The sequence below is a fragment of the Eulemur rufifrons genome, chromosome 7, assembly GCF_041146395.1.
Source record: "Eulemur rufifrons isolate Redbay chromosome 7, OSU_ERuf_1, whole genome shotgun sequence".
Classification (NCBI taxonomy): Eukaryota; Metazoa; Chordata; class Mammalia; order Primates; family Lemuridae; genus Eulemur; species Eulemur rufifrons.
Window position 1 is genome coordinate 69151163 of NC_090989.1, and position 25255 is coordinate 69176417.

Consider the following 25255-nt stretch of genomic DNA (forward strand, 5'->3'; position numbering starts at 1 on the left):
ATATCTTCTTTTATGAAATATCTGCTCCAGTCTTCTGCGCATTTTAAACTGGGTTACTTACCTTTTTATTATTGAAATATTTATATATTTAGATACAAGTATTTTGTGAGACGTATGCACTGAGAATATTTTTTACCACTGTGTGGCTTGCCTATTTGGTTTTTTAATGGCATCTTTTTTATGGTTAGTGTTTTACATATCTTGTCCAAGTAATCGTTGCCTACCCTAGGCTTGCAAGGATATTCTCCAATGTTTTCTTCTAGGAAGATTATGTTTCTGGGTTTTACATTTGGGTTTATACTCCATTTAGAATTAAGTTTTCGGTCAGGAGTAAGACTGGTTTAGGCTCATGTTTTTACACACAGATAGCTAGTTGTTTCAGCACCATTTGTTAAAAAGACTTTCCCTTCTCTATTGAACTGGCTTGGCTCTTTGGTCCTATTTAAGAAATTTGTCTAATCCAAGTTCACTAAGGTTTTCTTGTATGTTTTCTTTTAGATGTTTAGTTCTACAATCCTTTTCAAGTTCACTTTTGTATATGGTGTAAGGACTGAGATGATTCTTCTTTTCCTTTTTTCTACTTATACTATCAATTATAGAAGAGAGTCTTTAAATCTCCAACTGTGATTGCAGATTTGTCCATTTCTCTTCTTAGTTCTGACAATTTTTACTTCATGTGTTTTGAAAGGATTATTAGGTACATGCACATTTTAGGATTGTTAAGTCTTCTGGATGAAATGAAATATATCTAGAATAACATTGTCTTAAGTTCAATTTTGGTCTCATATTAGTACAGTAGCTTTAGTATGCTGTTTACATGGTATACTTTCTTTCACTCTCTTACTCACAACACATTTGTCTTTATATTTAAAGTGAATTTCTGAAAAGTAGTATATAGTTGGGTCTTGCTTTTCTGAACCAGCTGACAATTTCTAAATCTTAATTAGAACATTTATTGTAATATAATTTTTAATATAGTTGGGTTATATAGTTGGGTCTTGCTTTTCTGAACCAGCTGACAATTTCTAAATCTTAATTAGAACATTTATTGTAATATAATTTTTAATATAGTTGGGTTTCAATCTCACATATTGGTATTACTTTTTATTTACCTGATCTGGTCTTCCTTTCCTGTCTTTGTGTAAAGCATATATTTTTTTCAGTATTTCATTTGATCTCCTGTACTGATTTTTTAAAATTATAACTCTTAAAGCAGTTTTAGTGCTTCAGTTATGGATTATAATACATAACTATAGTTATAACAGTCTACTTTCCAAAAAATTTATACCACTTTACAAACTGTGCAAGAAACAACTATATAATTTCCATCTTTCCTTTCGATTTGTGTGCTAGAGGTCTTCTATTTTAGTTCTACATATGTTATAACACCCACGACACATTGCTATTTTTTTCTGTTTTGAGCAGCCAATAGTCTTATAATAAAATATATAAACTTTTTCTTAAAAGTTAAAAAATAGATCTTTTATATTTATTCATATATTTTCATTTATATATATTATGTTTTTTCTAATTCCCTTCTGCAGATCTGGGGTTCTGTCTGGTATAATTTCTCTTCAACCAAACAATTTCTTTAGTATTTCCTGTAGATCTGCAGAGATAATTTCTCTCCACAACTATTTGCTTGAAAATGTCTTTATTTCATTTTCATTTCTGATGAATAATTTCACTGAATATGAGTCTATGGTAACTTTTCTTTCTTTCAGCACTTTGAAGATACCATTCAATTGCATTATGCCTTCTATTGTTCCTAGTGAGAAGTCAGCAGTCATTTGTATTATTGTTCCTCTGTATGTAATGTGTTGTTTTTATCCCAACTTTTAAGATATGCTCTTTAGCATAGGTTTCTAGTACTTTGATTATGATGTATCTAAGTTTGGTTTTCTGTATATGTATCCTGCCTGGGTTTGCTGAGCTTCATAGATTATGTGGGTTGTTATGTTTTACTGGTTTGGAAAGTTCTTTGTCATTATTTCCTCTTTGACTGACATTGTTCCATAGACATTGGATGCTCTAGCTTGTCTTTTCCTTCCAATTCTTTTTTCTCCCCTCACTTGAAGTTTCTGTTTGGAAATTTTCTTTGATTTATGTTCAAGTTCACTGATTCTTTCCTCTCTTAATTCCAATGTCCTATTAAGTCTTTCAAACAAAATTTTTATTTCTGATAGATTTTCCTTTTCTAGCCCATTTCTATGTAATTCATTTTCTGTGCTTCTGTGTCTTTGTTGAAATTCTCTAATCTCTTCATCCACATTGTCTACCATTATCTCTGGATTTTTAGCATTTTTATCATCAACATCATCATGATTTTATCATAATTATTCTAAAGTCTTTTCTGATATATTTGACATCTGGTCTTCTCTTGATTTACTTCTATTGATTGCTTTCTGTCTTTCCAAAAAATTATTTTCTTCCTTCTTTGCATGTGTTGCAATTTTTAATTATAAAGTAGACATTGTAGGTAAAATAACAGTAGAGACAGAGGCAAATAATATTTACTTCCAGAAGAGGGAATAATCCATGTGTCTGGCCTCTAGGGTCAGGAGCTGCATCAGTATGGTCTATGGTTGAACCACAACTGGATTTTGTTGCAGCTTTAATTTAGTTTAGTTTAAAATGTTTTGAGAGTGGGATCAAGACTTTCCTTCTGAGGGGCTTACAGTGTAAGCACTGGTGAGATTCAAGAGATCTCATGTTTTATAGCTGAGCCACCCACTTTCAAAACTCTGTGCTTTATAACCCAGCTGCCAGCTACCTGGATTGTTGGTTAAGTTCTCTCTGCTCTCTAGATCTGCTTTAGGCTTTCTGCGTTTTGGATGATATCTCTCTCTCTTTCCACATTGCCTTAGGGGGCTTTATCTCAACTCTCTTACATCATTCCCACTCTTCCTGTTGATTTTCATAAATCTTTTGCACCCAGGGTTCCCCTACATTTAGTGGGCAGTTGCCTTGTATTTAGGGATGCCCTATGTGAATCAGGATTGATTCTCTCTCAATTCTCCTCTCTTGGCCCCTGAACTTTGGTTTATTGCCTCTGAGTTTGGCAGGCAGGTGTAGACTTGCTTTGTGGCTTCTCAGAATTTTTATCTGTTTCACTAGTCCACAAGAGGCAATTACACGTTTGGTAAAGTTTTGGCTGATATCTCCCTACCCCTGTCTACTCCTTCTCTTCTTCCCACCACTCTACCAAAGATGAGAGCTGCCATGGGTGTCTTCTCTCTTAGTTACTTTCTGGACATTAGGTCACTAGGTCTCTTTGAATCCTCAGTTCTCTGATGGGTTTAGTTTTTTTTTTTTTTTTTTGAGACAGAGTCTCGCTTTGTTGCCCTGGCTAGAGTGAGTGCCGTAGCGTCAGCCTAGCTCACAGCAACCTCAAATTCCTGGGCTTAAGTGATCCTACCACCTCAGCCTCCTGAGTAGCTGGGATTACAGGCATGCGCCACCATGCCCGGCTATTTTTTCTATATATATTTTAGTTGGCCAGATAATTTCTTTCTATTTTTTTTAGTAGAGATGGGGTCTCGCTCTTGCTCAGGCTGGTCTCGAACTCCTGACCTTGAGCGATCCACCCGCCTCGGCCTCCCAGAGTGCTAGGATTACAGGCGTGAGCCACTGCGCCCGGCCTAGTTTTTCTAAACTTATCCAGATTGTTTTGGTTTTTAGGGTAAGAGTGATGGTCTCTTGAGACTTTCTACATTCTAACACCATAACTATGTTCTATTTCTGCACGCTAACACCATAACTAGGTTCTATTGCTTTACAAATCTGTTCCAATAATCACTATTTGTGTGTAGTACTATGCTTTTTAAATTGTTGTAGCCTTGAACATAAGTGCAGTTGCCATTTAGTTGAAGTGCATATTAAAAATTTTCTTTATTTTCTAAGACTGTAGTACTATAATCTTTAATAAAGTATTGCTGCATATTTGAAGACTTAAGTGCACAAGAGTTATTTTCATTCAAACACCAGGTGGTTGCACCATGATCCCAGAACAATTAAAATAAATATAGGTTTCTACTTCTTTTGTAAATAATCAGTCAACCATCTTTCTGTCCTGGATTCAGTCTATCCTTGAACTATAAAGGATCCTCAAAAGGGTAGGATGCAGAAATATGTTGATATTTCTAAGTCAGAAGGTCAGATGGTAAGGAAGACTGGTCTGAAAACTATATAAAGTATGCAGTTCACATTTCTGGAATGCTTTCCTATCATGTTCCAGCCACATTTATCTTTAGTTTGAGCAGTATTTTCTGATTTTTTTCCCTTTATATTTTGTAGTTGAAAAGGCTTCTATTGATTTATGTTGAGGCAATGATTTAAAATAGTTAACAATACTGAATAGCACTATTGATCCAGGATATAAGGTTTGCCTCTATATCTCAAATCCTAAAGTTTCAGAAAGCATTACCTTATACTTTTCAATTAAAAACAAAACAGCACAGCACAATTGAGTTGTTATGGTAAATCCTCTCTGTACCATTTATTAGCTATTATTTGCTACTACAGGCAAATTAACCTCTAAATTTTATTTTTCTCACAGGAAAAATGATGATAAGAATGATACCACTAGAGTCTACCACAAGCAATGTAAAATATTTCACTGGAGCACTACTCCCCAATTCAGACACCACTGATTACCACAAAAAAGGTAAATAAAGTACTACTGAACATAAGCTCACAATCCAAAATTTAGAACGTGAGAAAACAATTCACCGTGAGGCACAATAAAATATCATGTATTAGACAGCTATGAACTCCAGAAAACAGAATTACTATATATAAAAAATAAAGTAAGTATGTTTAACAGAAAAACCTAACAATCAAAACCACTAAGGGAGTTGGAAAAAGAACCAGAAGGAATATTTAGGAAAAAATCATATTTTGAAATTACAATCTTAGTTTTGACTTAAAGACAAGATTAGATACAGATCAAGAAAATTTATAAATAAGAAAATAGACCTAAAGAAATGACTAAAATGAAGTACAAGGAGACAGAGTTGATAAATATAAAATTGGAGTTAAAAGACACAAAGAACAGAGTGATAACATCCACTCATAGTTGTTCAAGAAGGATAGAATACATATAACGTGGGAGAGGCAAAATGTGAGAAGACAATGGCTAAGAAGTTTCCAGAATTGATGAAAGACATGACTCCTCTGATTCAATAAGCATAATGAATCCCAAATAGAATAAATAAAAAGTTACACATAGACATAGTTTCACATTTTAGTGAAACTACAGCACACCAAAGACAGAGATCTTAAAAGCAACCAGTGAAAAAAACCCAAATTACCCACAAACAAGACAGAGAGCAGACCTTTTGTATTAAATAGCAACAAGCAAGCCAGACAGCATAAAATCATATTTTCAAAGTACTGAGAGACAAAAGCTGTCAACCTATAATCTAGGATTGAATTAAATTTACAAGTGAAGTAACATAAAGATATTTTTAGATAAAGTCTAAGAATATTTACCATTAAGAAACCACTGTTGAAAAAACAAACCATGGGCTCTCACTAAAATGTATTTTGGTATTTTAGGGACATTTTTGCTTTTTACAGAGTTCTCCTAGCACATAGAGGATAGAAGCTAGAGAAGCTAAATTTTCTACAATAAGCAAGACAGTCCAATACAACAAGTAAATGTCCAATCCACATGCTCGTTACTGATCCACTGAGAAACACAGAAAAAAGAATATACAATTAGAATGATAAACAAACAAAAACTGTATGCCATGTGAGTTGACCGTTAAAAAACAAAAATAAAAATGACTAAATTTGGGAGTATAAAAATGAAACAGAAATAAAATAGAAAGAGCATGATTAGAATTAAAACTTCCTAAGGCCGGTGTGTCATAGTAGACCTATACAATCAGTTTTAGTGTAAAAACTGTGTGGGTAAATTGCAACATAAGCACACAAATTTATAATAAAAAGAGAAGAAAAGATGAGGGAAATATCAAGCAAAAAAGATCAGACAGCCACATGAATATCAGAAAATACATATTCTACGACAAAAACCATTATTATAAAGAGAGTCATTATATAATTATATGTACCTAATAACAGTTTCAAAAGATGTAAAGAAAAAGCTAATGCTACAAGGACAAACTGCTAAAACCACCATCATTTTGGACAACTTTAAAAACCTTTTTTCACAACAGATCAGGCAAACAGATTAAAATATAAAGTAGTATATACAAGCAACAAGCTTACGTTACTAGTACACATAGAGAACCTTGCAGTCAACAGAGAATTAATACTTCCCTCAAGCACATTTATAAAACTGACCTCTTGTAAGAATATCAAACTATCAAAAGAAAATCTATCATCCAGAAAATGTTCTCTGACAACACTATAATTCTACAAGATTTAAAATGTTGAGAAGGTAACTAAGATATACCCATAATTTTATGATATAAAAAATAAAAAAAAATTATTTTTAACAATTAATAGGTCATAGTGAAAATAATAAATTATCTTGATTAACATATCTTACCGATATAATACGATCTCCTTTTCTGAGCTCTCCACTTAGATCCGCGGGTCCTCCAGCCAAGATAAAGGAAATAAATATTCCTTCTCCATCCTCACCTCCTACAATGTTGAAACCAAGGCCTGTTGAACCACGATGAAGAACAACTTTTCTAGGTTCCCTGAAGATTAAAAAAAAATTTATTTATACCTTGGAAATTTTACGTAAAACCTGACATCCTATCAATGAGAACTACTTGTTAGTAACTCTTACATTACCAAACTATAAAGAAAGCTAGATGAAATATAAACAGTTTTTCCAAAACAGTGGGATAAAGAGATTCTTTGTAAGCCTAGAAGTTAGGCTTAGAAATCAAATGGAAAAACATCTAATTTTATATAAAAGCTAAAAACTTATGTTATAAAATAAAAATTAAACCAAAACAAAAAGGAAAAAAATAATGTGAAAATTAAAGAAATAATAATTTAAAGAGCCTATCAAGAAATATATATAATATTCATGAAAAGTTGTTGTACACACTTTATTGCCTACAAAACAGTCACTACCCCTGCTACGGCTTAGATATTTAAAAGCCGCTATCCATTGTTTTAGAGAAGGTAGGTATTTTCTCCAGTCTCAAGGGGATGAACCATAATTAACCTAAACAAGTCACGGCAATCTCATTCCTCTTTGCTATGGTGAGGCTGTGGCCCCAATCTGACCTCTAATAAATGAAGGGAAATTTTACTGTCATTTTCCAAAGAAAGACAGACCCTAACAAGGACAAACCACCTTTTTAGCTATCCTCCCCCCCTCAAAAAACCTACACACAAACTACGGGTTTGGACACATTACAATCATGAACGTGAAATCAAGAGTATACTAGAGACACTACAGGCCTAAAGTTGTTATAAGAACCTTGGAATTTCCCATACCACTATCAGTGACTTATTAATTATTGCTTTTCATCAATTCTAAGATGCACCTATTTCTTTCCTCACATTTAAAATCTCTGATGGCAGGGCGCAGTAGCTTATGTCTGTAATCCTACGACTTTGGAAGGCTGAGGCAGGAGGATTACTTGAGGCCAGGATTCAAGACCAGCCTGAGTAACATAGTGAGATCCCCCGTCTCTACAAAAAAAAAAAATTAAAAAATTTAGCCGGATGTGGTGGCATATGCCTGTAGTCCCAGCTGCTCAGGAGGCTGAGGCAGGAGGATCTCTTGGGCCCAGGCACTGGAGGTTGCAGTGAGCTATGATGGTGCTACTACACTCTAATCCAGGTAAAAGAGTGAAACCGTCTCAAAAAAATCAATCAATCTCTGAAATACATCTTACCATTGATAATTTCTTTCACAATTGCTGTCAGTTATACATAGTTGTGTGAAAATCATTCATACCTTCTAGTAGTATTATGAAACTGCTAGCAGCAGATTATTTTAGATTTGATGAAATACAGAACATCATTTGAGATTATATTTTAAAAATATAATCTGATTTTTCTAAAACATTGCAGAAAGCTATTGATCACAAAAGGCTTAACAGAGTTAAGTATTTTTTAAAAATGAATTTTAGGGCTCCTTCCATATAATGTGCAATTAATCTTCTTAAAACTTTGTCTTCTCAAAACTTAAATAGTATTTTCTAGTCAGACATATGTATTTCATCATCATTATTCAACTTTGCCATCTCACTTACAGGGTTCACAAAATTGTATTTTGTCAAAAATAGCAAAACTAAGAAATATATTGCTTAGGAAAATAGTTTAATAGATATATACACACATATGAAGAAAAAAAGGTGATAATAAACACAAAACTCAGGAAAGCAGTTAATTTAGGGGAGGCACTATAGGAGAAGCAGGGTAGAATAAGGGCACAGACAGGTTTTGCTATATTGGTGATGTTTTATTTCCTATGTTAGATTGTGCATTCATGCTTTAGGGCTTTTTCCGTGTTTTAAAATATATGTATGAATTATAATTTTATATCAGTAAATAATAATTTAAAAATGCCCTCCTGAAATCCAACAATATTTCCAGAGGAAAATACATTCTGATTTACAAATAATATAAGCACATGAAAAGATGCTCAATACCAATAATCACTAGGGAAATACAAATCAACACCACAAGAGACTTTACACTTACTAGGATGGCTATTAAAAAACACAAAAAACAGAAAGTAACAAGTGTTGGTGAGAATGTGGAAAAACTGGAACTCTCATATATTACTGATGGAAATGTAAAATGGTACTACCACTATGGAAAATAGCTTGGTGGTTCCTCAAAAAGCTAACATAGAGTTACCGTATGAACAACAATTCTACCCTTAGGTATTTATCCTAAGTAACTGAAAGCAGGAACTTGAACAGATACTTATATGCCAATGTTTATCACAGCATTATTCACAATAGCCAAAAGGTGGAAATAACTCACATGTCCACCAACTTATGGGTAAGCAAAATGTGCTATATACACACAATGCAATATTATTCAGTCATAAAAAGGAATTCTGAGACATGCTATAATATTGGTGAACCTTGAAAACATTATGCTATGTGAAATAAGCCAGTCACAAATGGACAAATATTATATGGTTTCACTTATATAAACTGTCTAGAATAGGCAAATTCATAGATACAGAAAATAGATTAGAGGTTACCAGGGGCTGGGAGGACAGTGGGATGGGGAGTTATTGCTTAATGGTTACAGAGTTTGTTTGAGGTGATGAAAGGCAGTGATGGCTGCACAAAATTGTGAATGCAATTAATGACATTGATTGTACACTTAAAAATAATTAAAATGTCAAAGTTTATATTATATATATTTTACCACAATTTTAAAAAATTGATGTAATATATCAAAGATTGTTGACTTGCACACTTTAAATGGGTGAAATTTATGGCATGTAAATCACATCTCAATAAAGCTGTTAAAAATGAACTTAAGAACCATCAAAGTGTTTGTATGTTGTATTTTGTTTGTTTTGGTAAAATGAGATAACTACTAAAAGACTATTTAGGGTCAAATTGTGGAGAACTTCTAATGTTTGGTTGAAGATTTTTATATTTCATTATTTGGGCAAAGTAGTGAGATTATCAAAAGGGAGTGATAAAACACACACCATTTTAAGAAGACATATCCAGTAATCAACCACCTGATTTTCACAGAAAAGTATGGAAACAGGTAGACCTGTTGTATAATAATACTTCAAAACCCAATACAATATTCTAGACAAGAGATATAAGTGAAGAAGGATGAGGGACAGCAATAAAGGTACAAATACAACTTATTTTTTTAATTTGTAAACTATGCAAAGAGATTGGAGAAAAGACTAGATAGGCCATTACCTATTTTTCTTCTTTGCTGCCTTAAAAAGGCACTATTAGCAAGTAACAAAAATAAATTGCCATGAAAAATCAGTCTAGGAGCACTGCTAAAGACTAAGAGCCTTGAATATTTAAATCACAAACAAAAAGGAACACCATTTTTTCTACTAGTTTTCATTCCAAACACAATTACTGAGCACCTATTACGTTTCCAACCTTGTGAACTCTTAAAGAAGAGAAAAAAGACAAACACTCTTATCTGTCCTTAAGGGGATCACTGCCTACAATCAGGAGTCTGATAAGTAAAGAATAATTACAATTACAAGGTTCAAAAATAAAAATGCTAACAAAAATGACATAATAAAAACATAAGAGAAGACATTAATTGGCACACATTTAATGCTAAATGTTATAATTAATATGAAATACTTGTCCAAATTATGAAAGCAAACTGTACATCGTTTCTTATCACTATATTGAATATATGTTAAAAAGATCTAAAATACTTTTTCACCAATTTTTTTCTATGTAATTAGAATTCTTTGAGACTAGGCTGGGCAAAGCAGCTCATGCCTATAATCCTAAGTGCTTTGTGAGGCCAATGTGGTAGGATCTCATGAGGCCTGGAGTTCAAGACCAGCCTGGATGACATAGTGAGACTCTGTCTCTACAAAAAAAAAATATATATAATAAAAAAAAAAAAATTAGCCAGGTGCGGTGGTGCACACCTGTAGTCCCAGCTACTCGGGAGGCTGCAATGGGAAGATTGCTTCAGGCCAGGGTTTGGAGGCTGCAGCAAGCTACAGTTGTGCCACTGCACTCTAGCCTGGGCAACACAGCAAGACCCTGTCTCAAAAAAGAAAAAAACAAAACAAAACAATTTTGGGGGGCTAAAAAGGCAATGTTAATCTAAAAACTTCAGTGTGGTAAGTAATGTCAGATGAAAGTAAATTTTACGTGACTGGATATCAAGGATATATATCAAACAAAATAAATACTATCTGTTGAATTCCAAACATGAATCAAATTGCCATAATATTTATGGTATCTATCAGATAAGGAATATATAAAAAGTTAGTTTAAAATATGCCTAAGTATATTCTTAACTTAGTTTCTCTCAGTTAATTTCTAAGGATAATGTACCAAGCCTTAGAAAAAAGCAATATTAAAAAAAAAGGAGCTGTAATTTATTTGCAATATAAAATATTTTTATATTCTGGGCTCTTCAATGAATCCTCCAATGAAAAAAATTAAAGTTTAAATTTATCAACTGTTAATAAATTTTTTTATCCTAAAAACTGTGGCTCTCTTATGTGGCTGATTAAAATTTAATAGCTGAGTTTCTGTAAGAAAGATGAATATTAAGTTCCTTACCTTGTAATTTCATCATCTCCGAGCACTGCTTTAGAAACTGGTGAGTATCTGGCTGGTGATGCTGGTGTCTGGCCCAAGTAGGGAGATGGACTAACATGGTTATCAACAGGCTGAGGAGAAGCTTCAAAACAAAGAAAGTGAAAAATACTTCAAAAATAAAACAAGTCATTCAGTGTCCCATTTATCGATTATAAATTTTAAAGTTAATGTATAACTGATACTCACTACTTTGTATATCAGAATTTGGTATAGAATATTTATTTATCAGCTAAAAAGTTGGATGAGCTGTTTCCAGGTAAAAACTACTTTAGATACTGAGAACACTAAATCAAACTTAGTCCATTTGGTTTCTTTTGATAAAATACAACTAAAAAGGAGTTTTATATAATACTAACTGATTCATGTAGTGAAATCCAGGAAAGGACATCTAAAAGACCATCATAGGAAAGACTAAGTAAGTCTCAAGTATGGTAACTTCATTTTTTTTGAAGAGTTATTTTGCAGATTTCTATTTCAAATAATTAGATATAGTCAAAATTGGATTGTGAATAATGAAAACCAGAAGCTTTCCAGTGCAAAAAGCCTATGTCCTTATTCCAGCTCAGATCTGTCAACCTGGCAAAAAGCAAAAATAAAAAATAAGGGAAAACTATCTATTGATTCATTTCGATGACAATAAATATCATAGGTTGTCATTCTAGCAAATCCTAAGTACAGAAAATTATAAAGATATTCCTGACCATTCTTTCCAAAGACCCAGGTAAGCAATACATTTCAGTTGTAGCTTACAGATACAATATACTTGAATTATCTGAATTGTTACCAAAACACATAGAAAGCAATATTTAATTTTCTTGAGGCTTTACTATGAAAAAGTTACAAAGCATTTTAAAATTAGCTGTAATATTTATTATCAGGTATCAATCTCTTCTTTTGAACTACTGAATACCAAAATGGACAAAGCACTATGTTACCCACTGGAGGTACAAAAATGCAGGGATCATTAGTTCAAGTCACTATAGTGATTAGATAGGTGACATAAAAGAATAAAGTGATCTCAGTGAAAGGCAATAGGAAATTACTGGAACTATGGTATATTGGAAAAATGCTTGCTCTATCAAAAGGATGCAGCATCTATACATCTCTATTTATCTGTAACCATACAAAAAGAAAAAAGTCTACAATGTCTATTGATAGTACAGGGTTAAGCAATCTAGTAGAATCTAGTAGATTAATAGGTTTGCAGTACCCAACAGCAATTGTTTCCTATCCAGTTCACATATAAGATGCACTTTTATATTTGAGGCAAAGGACTTTCTTCCAATGGCTCTTGCCTTTCAAAGTCCAAAGTCTTTTCCTAAGTGGTATGTAAGCGTATCTGTGATTTATTAGGGAACGCATGCAGCCCTGAAGCAATAGATACTCACATGAACCTATCTAATCACCAGCCTTTTAAAAATCTAGAGTTTACTGATTTTTTATTCTTAAATTCCTTTGCTGCATTATCATGTTTAGATGGAACAAAAAACAACTGGACAAGAAATTCAATCAAATGTTCATGCAAGAAAATATACCTTTTCCTTGCCATATTCAGACTTTGTCAATAGATCCTTTCTTGAGCAGTTAATCTCACATGTAAGGCATAGTATCTTAGACAGCAAGGACTAAAAATTAATGTTCCTATGAACAAAAGGACAGCCCCAAAGAAGGATCATATAAGAGAGTGCTATTTCTTATACCCCAGACCTTACATATTAAGGTCCCCCAGTGACCTACAAAACAAGAGAGCCTAATTCATTATCCTTAGATATCAAAATTAAATGACTCAAGACCTCTAAGGTTTGGGAGAAAAGCAACAGGACAAGTTTGAAGTGAAAGTGGTGAGAGACTGGTGGCCAAATCAGAAGTTTAACAAGGCCTTTCAGCTAAAGAGAATATAAGTTAAAAGTGAGAATATATATAATGTAAAAAGCATGAGATTTTAATGTCAGCAGAGAAACTATATTCTCTATTAGATCCAATGGACTTCTTCTTTTCTTTAGTAATAAAACTACTTTTATTCCTTAGGACCATATTTTGGTTATTACCCAAATAAGATTACCTTATTTTGTTACAACCACTCTTTATCTTCTATGGTTCCCAGATAACTTCTATAACCTTCTTGCTCATTATTTCCTTTGTTAGTCTTGCCAAAAATATTTTCTATCTAGTGTACAAATTATTTTCCAACTTTGACATCTGTTCACTTGCAGGGTTGCCTCTGCAAGAAACACCCTGTCCATCCATCTGTGCTTGACAATCACTGCAAAAAAATCAAAAGTGACCTAGACCTCTTTTCTGCTCTAGTAACAAGAGACAGAAAATCTTAACAGTCTTATGTCTGATAAGGAAAATGGAATCAGAACTAAAAATCCTTCCTAACAAAAAAAACTCCATGTTCAGATAAATGGCCTCACTGGTAAATTCATTCAAACATTTAGAGATGAAATAAAACCAACTTTACAAAAACTTTCAGAGAATAAAGGAAAGAAAGTATGCTTTTCAGTGCATGCTATGGAGACCAGCATAATCTCAATACCAAAAAATGCAAAGGACATTATAGGAAAGGAAAATGTCAGGGCACTATCTTAAGTTCATGCTTATGAATGCAGATGTGCAACATTAAACAAAATGTAAGCAGTTCAAAACCAATGGTATAGAAAATACATCACGACCATGTGGGTTTTTTTCACAAGTGGAAGGTTGGTTTAACATTAGAAAATCAATGTAATTTAACACATTAACAGAATAAAGGAGAAAAATCCTCTCACTAAATAAAGAATTTGATGAAATTAAAGCTCACAAGATAAAAACTCTCCATAAACCAGGAATAAAGGTTAACTTTCTTATCTGATAAAGGATATCTACAAAAAAACCTACTGGTAATAATCATACGCAACTGTGAAATACTGCTTCCCCCCTGAGTTTGTGAACATGACAGTGATATTCATTATCATTGTTTCTACCCAACATTCAACTGAAGGTTTTACCAGGGCATTAGACAAGAAAAAAGGAAATGAACAGTATAAAGATGGGAAAGAAAGAAGTTAAACTGCCATTGTTTACAGATGACATAGCTACATACATAGACAATCAAAAAAAAAATCTGTAAAATATTATAAATAATGAATTTAGCAAGACTGTTGACTAAACAATCAACATATAAATACTAGTCTTATTTCTTATATAGCAGTTAAACTTAGAAACATTTAAAAAGCAATATCATTTATAATGGCATCTAAAATGTCAAATACCTAGGACTGAATCTAACAAAAGATTTATAAAACCCGTACTATACTATAAAAAAACACTGCTGAGAGGAAGAAAAAAGGACCATAATAATTGGATAGTGATATGTTCATGGACTGGTTAAGAGACTTAGTTTTAATTTTTCCTAAATTGATCTGTAAAATTTTTTTACTCTAAAATTAATAAGGAAATTCAAAGAATATCCAACATAATCTTGAAGAATAACAAAATTGAAAAGATTTACATTAACACAATTCAATACTTATTATAAAGTTATGATAATTAAGAGAGTGTGGTGCTGGCACAAAGACAAATAGATGAATGAAGATCCATACATATATGGTTTCCTAAAATATAATAAAAGCACCAATGCAATTTGTGGCAGAAATGATGGTCTTTTCATAAAATGGTGCTAGATCAACCGGATAGCTGTATATATTTAAAAAACTCATGTTACATGCAAAGATTAAATCAAAATTAAATCAGACCTAAATGTAAGAAGCAAACAATAAAGCTCCTAGGGGTCCCTTATAACCCTGGGATAGGAAAAAATTTCAATGGGTCACTGAAAGCGTTAACCATGAAAGAAAAGACCGATAAATTGGCTTCATTAAAATTAAGAAATTTAATCCATCAAAAATCCCCGTTAATAGAAGGAAAAAGGGAAAACAAACTTGGTAAAGACATTTGCAATAGACATAACTGATTAAAGAGTTATTTCTCAAATACATAAAACTTCCTTCAAATCAATAAGAACAGACAAAACCAATAGAAAAATGTAATTAGAATTTGTAAGACATTGCACAGAAGATGACAGTCAAAACAACAAGCACAGACAAAAGTGATGAACGTTATCAATCATCAGGAAAAACTACTAATAAAAAAATAAAAATTCAACAATAAAATTAGGAGGTAACTCTATACATACTCATAATATCCATAATTAAAAAGACTGATAACTCCAAGAGTTGGTGAGGATGTGGAGAAACTGGGGTATAAATTGTTTCCAATACTTTGGAAACTGGCAGTATCAATTGAAGACTAAGCATATGCTTACCCTGTAACACAGCTATCTCACTCCAAGAGAAATGAGTGCTTACACCTGATAGAGACATGTGAAAATAGTAGCTATATTCGTAATTAATCAAAACTGGAAGTGACCCAACAATAAAATGGAAAATTTACTGTATGTTCACATAGTGGAATAATACATAGCAATTAAAAGACCACCCAAATAACCACATGGATAGATCTCACATATCTAATGTTGAGTAAAAGAAGGAAGATACAAAAAGTACAAATTGTACAAGAAATTTAAGAATAAGGTGATCTAATATATCTGTTTATAATATAGTAACACATATACACACAGAGATAGATACATATATGAACAGGCAAATCTAATATACAAAGATGAAAGTATTACCTCTGGGTGGAATACTAATTAAGAAGGGGCTAGAGGGAGCCTTCTAGGGTGCTAGGAATGTTTTATATTTTGATCAGAAAGATAGTTACAAAGGTGCATGCATTATGCAAAAAATCATTAAGCTGAACTCTTAAAACTGGTTCCCCTTCCTGAATGTAAATTTTACTTTGATTAAAAATTAAATAGGCTAGGCAGGGTGATTCATGCCTATAATCCCAGCACTTTGGGAGGCCAAGGTGGGAGCACCACTTGAGGCCAGAAGTTCAAGACTAGCTTGAGCAAAAGCAAAACCCCATCTCTACAAAAAATAGAAAAATTAGCTGTGCATGGTGGTGTGTGCCTATAATCCCAGCTACTTGGGAGGCTCAGGCAGGAGGATAGCTTGAGCCCAGGAATTTGAGGTTACAGTGAGCTATGATGACACCACTGCACTCTAGCCTGGAAGACAGTAAAAGACTCTGTCTCAGAGAAAAAAAAAAAAAATGTACTGAAATATATAAAGTAAGAAAGAAGACTGGAATAAATGGAGAATTATATCAAGTTCATGGACCGAAAGATCCAATTCTCTCCAACCATAATCTTATAGAAATATTAAATTCAAATGAAAGAGTAGAAGTTAAAGTAGTGGTAAGATAATTCTAAGTAAAAGAACAAGGGACAGTGGACTTGACCTCTCAGATTATCAGTGCCGTTTTAATTTGTATCTCTCCTCTTAGGAGGAGTTGAAATACCATTTCTTACAGAGAAAATTTTTTACAGATCTTTTCCATTTTTGACTGAGTATGTTTCTTTTTTGTTACATACGCCCTGCTCTGTTGCCCAGGCTGAAGTGCAGTGGCTATTCGTGGGTACGATCATGATGTATTACAGCCCTGAACTCCTGGGCTCAAGTGATCTGCCTCCCTGAGGCTTCTGAGTAGCTGGGACTACAGGCACACACCACCACACTGGGCTTGTTTCCTTTTTGATGTGATGGTGATCTTTACAGGATAGGAAAATCAGCACTTTGTGATATTAAGCAGAGAAAAGGAACGGGAGGTATCTTGAATTGTAGGAAGGTCCCTTATACCTCCTTAAGATAGGGAATGCTAAAGCATGTTTGTATGCTGATGGTAATGATCCGGGAGAGAAGAGAATTTGATTATGCAAAAGAGAGAAGGGACAGCTATAAGAGCATGACTCTTTGCAGACAAGAAATGATGATGTACAGTATAGAAATGGAAGATCTGGTTTTCAATAGGAACAATGACAATTACTCTATTATAACACAAGGGAAAGCAGACTTTTGGGTTGAAGATATAGTTACATAGGTATATTTGAAAGTGGAGGGATAAGGATGCTCGTGAGATCATCAGCTATGACTGAAGAACAGATGGCAAGTAAAGGAGGTTTGAGGAGAGAATTCTCAGAGCAGAAGAGTAAATTAATTAGAGAAATACAATAGGATAGCAGGCAAGGATGAGAGCCCACCTGTGTGATTTATGGTCATAAGTTAAAAGCACAATTTTGTGCTTTTTTCCAGTCATGTTCTGCTTTTGCCAGTGAAGAAGTAAGGGGCAAAGGACTGGAAGACATGTGGGAAGGAAGTGAATATGATGACAAACTATGCAATCTAAGCTTAAAATAGTGGAAAAATGGAGACACAAGGGGGCAACAAAATGACAGTATCAAACAAATAAGGATCAAGATGAGGTTGAATTGTTAGAATAGGGTGTATGAACTGAAGGTTGTAGTCAGAGAATGGGATAACTTAAACTGAGATTTTAGAGGTGATGAAGGTATTAATAATTATAGATAAGAAGATCTAACATATTATCTTAGAAATAAGTAACTGAGCTGAAGTGGAGGGCAGGATATTTAGATAGAAAGAGATCAAAGAACCAAAAGCCAAGGTGTTGGATGAATCTTTAGTGTGGCTTTTGGACATCACTAAGAATGACAGTGTTAATAAGAGTAAGAAAGACAACGGGTCTGGCACTGAAATCTTCAGTTACTAAAGCCAGATTGATAATAGGACAGCAGATTGAATAGTCTGATAGCGAGGGCTTCAGAAAAGCTGATATGTAAAAATCATTTATGTAAAATTTTTTAAACACAAATGCTTTTTAAAAAACATACAAATTGTTTATAAATTACATATGCAGAATAAACATGAACTGGAATATACAACAAAATCCATAATTATAGTTGCCCAAGAAGAGAAGGGAATGGATATAGAACATAATGCTAAAGTTGAACTAGCAAAGTGAACTTAAACTTTTTTATAATGGTCTATTAGTTCAATAATAGATGGAGAAAAAACCCAATATAATCATAATCAGAGCACCAATTTTTAATTTGTGGAACAACTGTCACAAATGTACACCTGGTTGTCTTGAAGAGATAAGTAGCATTCAAAATAGGATACCCGAATTGATGAATAAAATAGCTTATTATTGAAAATGCATATTTAATTACAAAAACATACAAAGCTCTTATAGAAAGTTTGTATGCAAAACCAAGTGTATGTAAGAATTTCAAATAAGTAGCAAAGTTCTCTTCTTATCTTATCTTATCTTAGTATCTTATCTTGTCATAAAGATAAGATACTAGCCCTGTCCATTAGAGAAGTTGAATACTATTAAGAAAATAATTCAATTATACTTGAGTAATTCATAAATTGATGAACACATAATAAAGGTGTGTTACTGGAGGACAGTATGTAGATTTCAAAATATAATTTGTATTTAACTTATAATGATAAGTGATGGCAATGAATCTTGACAGTTCTAAAAATCAGAAACATTGTAATTTACAAAATCACAAATATTTCTAAAATACTACAATTTAAAAAAGGAACATACAAAAGCAGATTACAAAGAGTACATTTAAGATCTTTATTATTCAGGGGTTCTTCAAACACTAACTTAAAGCCCAGAAAAAATACAGGTATCATTTTTCAACCAACATAAATTAAAAAATATATTTAAATCTCTTTTCAGCTTGTACATTTAAAAAACTGAGAATCAAATAAGAAACTTGAAAATACATAAGTACCTAAATAACAGTTCAATTCTATGCAACACAACTGAATTGCACACAAATACAGGCAATATACCAGGGCCTTAAAGTACAAAGACTGTATTTGCCCTCATGTAGCTGAGATTATAGAAAATCCCTTAAATTTTAGAAATATTTGAAATCAGTGTTTCTTAAAGTACAATCCATGAACCAGCAGCACCAGAAGCATCAGAATTACAAGCATCCCTTGGAGACGCTTTCCAGACAACTGCAGTAAAGTGAATACTGCAATGCCATTATGTGAAATTTTTTTTCCCTAGTGCACATAAAAGTATACATAATATTGTAGTCTATTAAGTGTGCAATAGCATTATGTCTGAAAATACAATGTACAAACCTTAATTAAAAATACTTTATTGCTAAAAATGCTAACAATCATCTGATCCTTCAGCAAGCCAAATTCTTTTTTCCTGGTGGAGGGTCCTTGCCTTGATGTTCATGGCTGCTAACTGATCAGGATGGTGGTTGCTGAAGGATGGGGTGGCTGTGGTGATTTCTTAAAATAAGACAACAATGAAGCTGTTGTATCGATTGATTCTTCCTTTCACGAAAGGTTTCTCTGTAGCATGTAATGCTGTTTGTTAGCATTTTACACACAGTAGAACTTCTTTCAAAATTGGAGTCCATTCTCTCAAACCCTGTTGCTGCTTTATCCACAAAGTTTATGTGATATTCTAAATTGTTTGTTGTCATTTCAACAACGTTCACAGCATCTTCAGGAGTAGATTTTACCTCAAGAAACTACTTTCTTTGCTCATTCATACGAAGCAACTCCTCATCTGTTAAAGTTTTATCATGAGCCTGGAGCAATTCAATCACAACTTTAGGCTCCACTTCTAATTCTAATTGTAGTTCTCTTGCTATTTTGACCACATTCACACTTATTATTTTCCACTGAAGTCTTGAACCCCTGAAAGTTATCCAAGAAGGTTGGAATCGACTTCTTCCAAACTCTTGTTAATGTTGATATTTTGACTTCTTCCCATGAATCATGAATGTTCTTAATAGTATATAAAATGGTGAATCCTTTCCAGAAGGTTTCAACTAACTTTGCCCAGATCCATCAGAGGAATCACTACCTATGGTAGCTACGCCCTTATGAAATGTATTTCTTAAAAAATTAGACTTGAAAGTCAAAAGTATTCCTTGATCTGTAGGCTGCAAGTGGATGTTGTGTTAGCAGGCATGAAAACAATATTAATCTTACACATCTCCATCACAGCTCTGGAGCGACTAGGTGCCCTGTCAATGAACAGTAATATTTTAAAAGGAATCTTTTTTTCTGAGCACTAGGTCTCAACACTGGGCTTAAAATATAGGGTGTTCTCAAAAGTTGCCTTTGATACCAAGGAAAAATTGTGTAACAAATATTTTGTAAATAAAAGTACATTTAGCTATAATTTCCCCTTTTTTCTATGTATGGCAACTTTTGGGACACTGTGTATTTAGGAAACCACGCTGTAAACAGATGTGTTGTCATCCAGGCTTTGTTGTTCCATATATAGAGCACAGACAGTAGATTTACCATAATTCTTAAAGGCCTTAAGATTTGCAAAATGTTAAATGAACACTGGCTTCAACTTAAAGTCATCAGCTGCATTAATCCCTAACAAGAGAATCAGCCTGTCCTTTGAAGCTAGGCATAGCACTGACTTCTCTCCAGCTATGAAGTCCTACATGCCATCTTCTGATAGAAGACTGATTTGTAGACACTGAAAATCTGTCGTTTGGTCTAACCACTTTCATAAATTCTCTTAGCTAGATCTTCTGGATAACTTACTGCAGCTTCTACATGAGTACTTGATGCTTCACCTTGCACTTTTATGTTTTGGAGATGGCTTCTTTCCTTTAAAGCTCATGAATCAATCTCTGCTAGTCTCAAACTTCTCTTTTGCAGCTTCCTTATCTCTCTTAGCATACACAGAATTGAAGAGAGTTAGGGCCTTGCTCTGGATTAGGCTTTGGCTTGAGAGAATGTTGTGGCTGGTTTGATATGTTCAGACCACTAAAACTTTCTCCATATCAGCCTTATCGCTTTCTTATCATCATAGTGTTTGCTGGAGTAGCACTTTCAATTGCCTTAAAGAACTTTTCTTTACATCACAACTTGGCTATCTGTTTGGAGCAAGAGGCCTACTTTTCAGCCTTTCTTGGCTTTCAACATGCCTTCCTCACTAAGCTTAAGCTTAATCATTTCTAGCTTTTGATTTAAAGCAAGAGATGTGTGACTCTTCCTTTTCACTTGAACACTTTAGAGACCATTGTAGGGTTATTAATTAGCCTAATTTCAAGATTGTTGTATCTCAGGTCAAAGGGAGGCCTAAGGAGAGGGAGTAAGATGGGGAAATGGCAGTTGTCAACAGAGCAGTGAGAACACATAATACATCTATGAAGTTTGCTATCCTATACCGGTGCCGTTTGTGGTATCCCAGAACAATCTTAATGGTAACATCACTGATCACAGGTCACTGTAACGGATATAATACAAAGTTTGAAATATTGCAAGAATTACCAAAATGTGACACAGACACATGAAGTTAGCCCATGCTGTTAAAAAAATGGCGCTGAGAGATGTGCTTGATACAGGGTTGCCACAAACCTTCAATTTGTAAAAAATGCAATGTCTATAAAGCGCAATACAGAGAAATGCAATAAAATGAGGTATGCCTGTACTTTGCTTGTTAATAAACTGCATGTTAAAGCACATTTCCGTGCTCAATCCCAAAACTATTAGAACAAAATGAGACTCTGTATTATTTGCAAATACCCTTTGGTGACTGTTATTTACATAAAAGTCAGAATAATGCCTTAAATACTAAAAGTAATTACTGCTATAAAATAGTAAAGGTGAAAAAGGATCTTCTCCCTTCTAATTATGAAAATTTAGACTTAAAATAGATTTCTAAAAACTATTCTTTGATAGATTAAAATGCTTAATAGTTCCCCTAAAAATACTTTTATAATGTCTAAACTTTTTTTTTTTTTTGAGAGACCGAGTGTAATTGTTCTGCCCTGGCGTCAGCCTAGCTCACAGCAACCTCAAGCTCCTGGGCTCAAGTGATCCTCCTGCCTCAGCCTCCCAAGTAGCTCGGACTACAGGCGTGTGCCACCACACCCAGCTAATTTTTTCTATTTTTAGTAGAGACAGGGTTTTACTCTTGCTCAGGCTGGTCTTAAACTTCTGACCTCAAGAGATCCTTCTGCCTTGGCCAGAGGCAGAGTGCTAGGATTACAGGTGTGAGCCACCACACACATCCCTATGATGTTTAAATTTTTTGTATTATATTATACTGGGAACATTTCATTAAAGTGCATAACATCAAAGAAATAAGATAAATTTAAACTTAAGCCAACAGACTCACAGTTGGTGATATCAGGTGGTGCGTAGCCATCATTCATATACATACTTGTGGGTTTTGCCACTTTCAAATAAACAAAATCAGATGTGTTCTTTAAGGCAGTTACTGCTTCTTCATGAGTAACTTCTTCCAAACATACACTATTCACCTAAAAGAAAATCCCAAAAGACATTTATTTTAAGACCTTTTCACATATTTTCTGGTTTTCGGTTATAAAAAATTATACCGAAAGATAGGGAAAATAAGGGAGTGATTTAAGGAAAATAAAGGTGTCTGGAAAGAAAATAACCCATTTTGATTGTCTATAACCTCAGGAAGTTGTTTATGATGACATGTGATATGGTTTTTGTATATTAATGGAATGGCCCATCTTGATTCCAGCCCCTATTCCTCCTATTCCAACATCCTTGACTTTCTCCCACTCTTAGGCATTTAGGAATGTGTGTAGTTATTTGAGAATTTTTTCTTTTTTTTAAGAAATGAGACCAAATTAAAATTTTTGTTCTGCAAATGTATTTTTAAAGTAAGATATCTTAGAGAGTGTTCCATCTTGGGACACATAGAATCACTACATTTTAAAAAGCTGAAGCACAGTACCCCACTGTGTGGTTATATCATAATTTATTAAACCATTCCTATATTAACAGATATGTAAATTGTTCTCCTAAATGGTTTTAGTAAATTTACACTGACTACCACAAAATATGAGAGTTCCCCTCTACATAAACCTTTGCAAGCACTGAATATTATCAACTAAAAAAAGGTCTGTAAAATGGTGTATTTTTAATTTGAACATCATTTTTTTTTTTTTTTGAGACAGGGTCTCACTCTGTCTCCTGGGCTAGGGTGTAGTGGTGTCATCATAGCTCACTGCAACCTCACATTCCTGGGCTCAAGCAATCCTCCTGCTTTAGCCTCCTGAGTATCTGGGACTACAAGTGCACGCCACCACACCCAGCTAATTTTTCTATATTTATAGAGACAGGGTCTTGCTCTTGCTCAGGCTGGTCTCAAACTTCTCAGCTCAAGCGATACTCCCACCTCAGCCTCCTAAAGCGCTAGGATTATAGGTGTGAGCCACTGTATCCAGCCTGTACCTCTGTTAATAGTCAAGTTGAGTTTTTTTTAATATTATTTATTGGCCATTCACCTATCTTCTGTATGGTAATAAAACTGATTTTCAGGTAGTGGTGCTGTATCCTGCAACCATGCTAAACTTGTTTATTAGTTCTATTAGTAGGTTCCTTGTTTCTTAGGATTTCCTATATATAGTATGAAGTCATCTGCAAATATAGTTTTATTTCTTCCTTTCCAGACTGAAAGTCCTTTTCTTTTTCTTTTCTTATAGTCTTGGCTAGAATCTCCAGTACAACAATAAATAGAAGTGGTAGGTTGCCTCTCTAGGAATCTGTTCATTTCACCAAAGTTATCTAACGTGTTAGCACACAATTGTTCAAAGTATTCTCTTATTCTCCCTCTTTTATTTCTGCCTTTAGAAATTAGAGTCTTCTCTCTTTTCTTGGCCAGTCTAGCTAAAAGCTTGTTATTTTGTTGTTTGTTTCAAAGAACTGACTTTCAGCTTTGTTGATCTTCTCTATGGTTTTTCTTTTCCCTATTTCATTAATTTCTGTTCTATTTTTTACTGATTTCTCCTTTCTGCTTGTTATAGGTTTAGAGTACTCCTTTTTCATTATTTTTTGAAAAGAAATAAAACATTACCAATGTTTCTGTTTTAAATTACTATGTACTAGAAATATTAATATGTTTTTCATTTTCCTAATTTATACCTTTGAATTGATAACAGGAAAGCTTTTAATGTTTTGACAAAAATTTTTAAAGGTCACAGAAGAGTCATAATTTTCACCATTGATTATTAATATTGTTTTGCAGGGTTCAGCAGCGTGGTCATTTTTATGGTTTCATACTACTGTGCAAAGCAAGGACTGCCTGCATTTTGAAATGTAGCTGTGGTATACTGTTCCTTTGCTAGCCTGCAATAAGCCATGTACTCTGGTATTCATAACTTTGAAAAATCCCTTCCTATACTGAATCTTTCTTGGCCATGTAACTAGCTTTAGCCAGTGTGGTACCTGTAACTGTGATGTAAAGAGAGGATTGATAACAGCCATACATTAGAGCTTTTCCTCTTGGAACCTGGCCACTATCCTGTGAGAATCGTAGCTGAGCCATAAGGAGAGGCCATTGGAGAATTAAACACCTGGCTAACAGCCCCAGTTGAGCTCCCTGCTGAAAGAGGCAACACCAACTTGCCAGCTGTCTGTGTGAGCCAACTTGGAGGTGGCTCATGTGGCCCTCATGAAACCACTGCCGTTGACACTATGTGGAACAGAAACAAGCTGTCCCTGACAAGCCCTACCCAATTCGCAGAATTATAAGCAAATACATAATTAATGTTGTTTTACTATTTATTTTTGTGTTTTCTTATGCAGCATTAGATAACTGATACAAGAGCTAACACAACTTGCTGAGGGATTCAATGTGGAATGTAAAAGAAAGATGATCCCAAAGTTTTAGACTTGAGCAAAGTTATTTGCAAAGGAGTCTTGACCTACAGTTTAAAAAACAGTGGCCTAGGGAAAGAGCACTGATAAAGAAGAGAAAATGTACAAAGACTGATTCCTGGATCAGTTCAATGTTTAGAGGTTAGGAAGATGAAAAAGTACCAGACACCAGAAAAAGGGAATGAGGAGTGGCTAATGAGGAGTGGCTACTGAGATAAGAGAAATACCAAGATGGAAGATGACTTTTAGGCAAAATGAAAAAAATATTTGAAGAAGGGGGAAGGTATGCAAAATGCCAGATAACTGAATGAAGATGAGGACTGAAAATTGAATAATTTCAGTGTAACTGCAAGAACAAAAGCTTAACAGTGGATTTAAGAGGAAATGAGAGTCCTGCTATAA

At 33.9% G+C, this 25255-nt stretch overlaps 1 protein-coding gene across 22 annotated transcripts in view; it reads right to left on the bottom strand.

Moving 5' to 3' along the window:
- Window positions 1-25255, bottom strand: part of DLG1 (discs large MAGUK scaffold protein 1) — a 282135-nt gene that overhangs the window by 78400 nt on the left and 178480 nt on the right. For all 22 annotated transcript variants that reach the window (XM_069475188.1, XM_069475185.1, XM_069475186.1 and 19 more), the window contains 3 exons: window positions 22335-22479; window positions 11199-11319; window positions 6518-6674 (listed from right to left, as the gene is read on the bottom strand). In XM_069475188.1, coding sequence (XP_069331289.1) covers window positions 6518-6674; window positions 11199-11319; window positions 22335-22479 — 423 coding nt within the window. The remainder of the gene's footprint in view (window positions 1-6517; window positions 6675-11198; window positions 11320-22334; window positions 22480-25255) is intronic.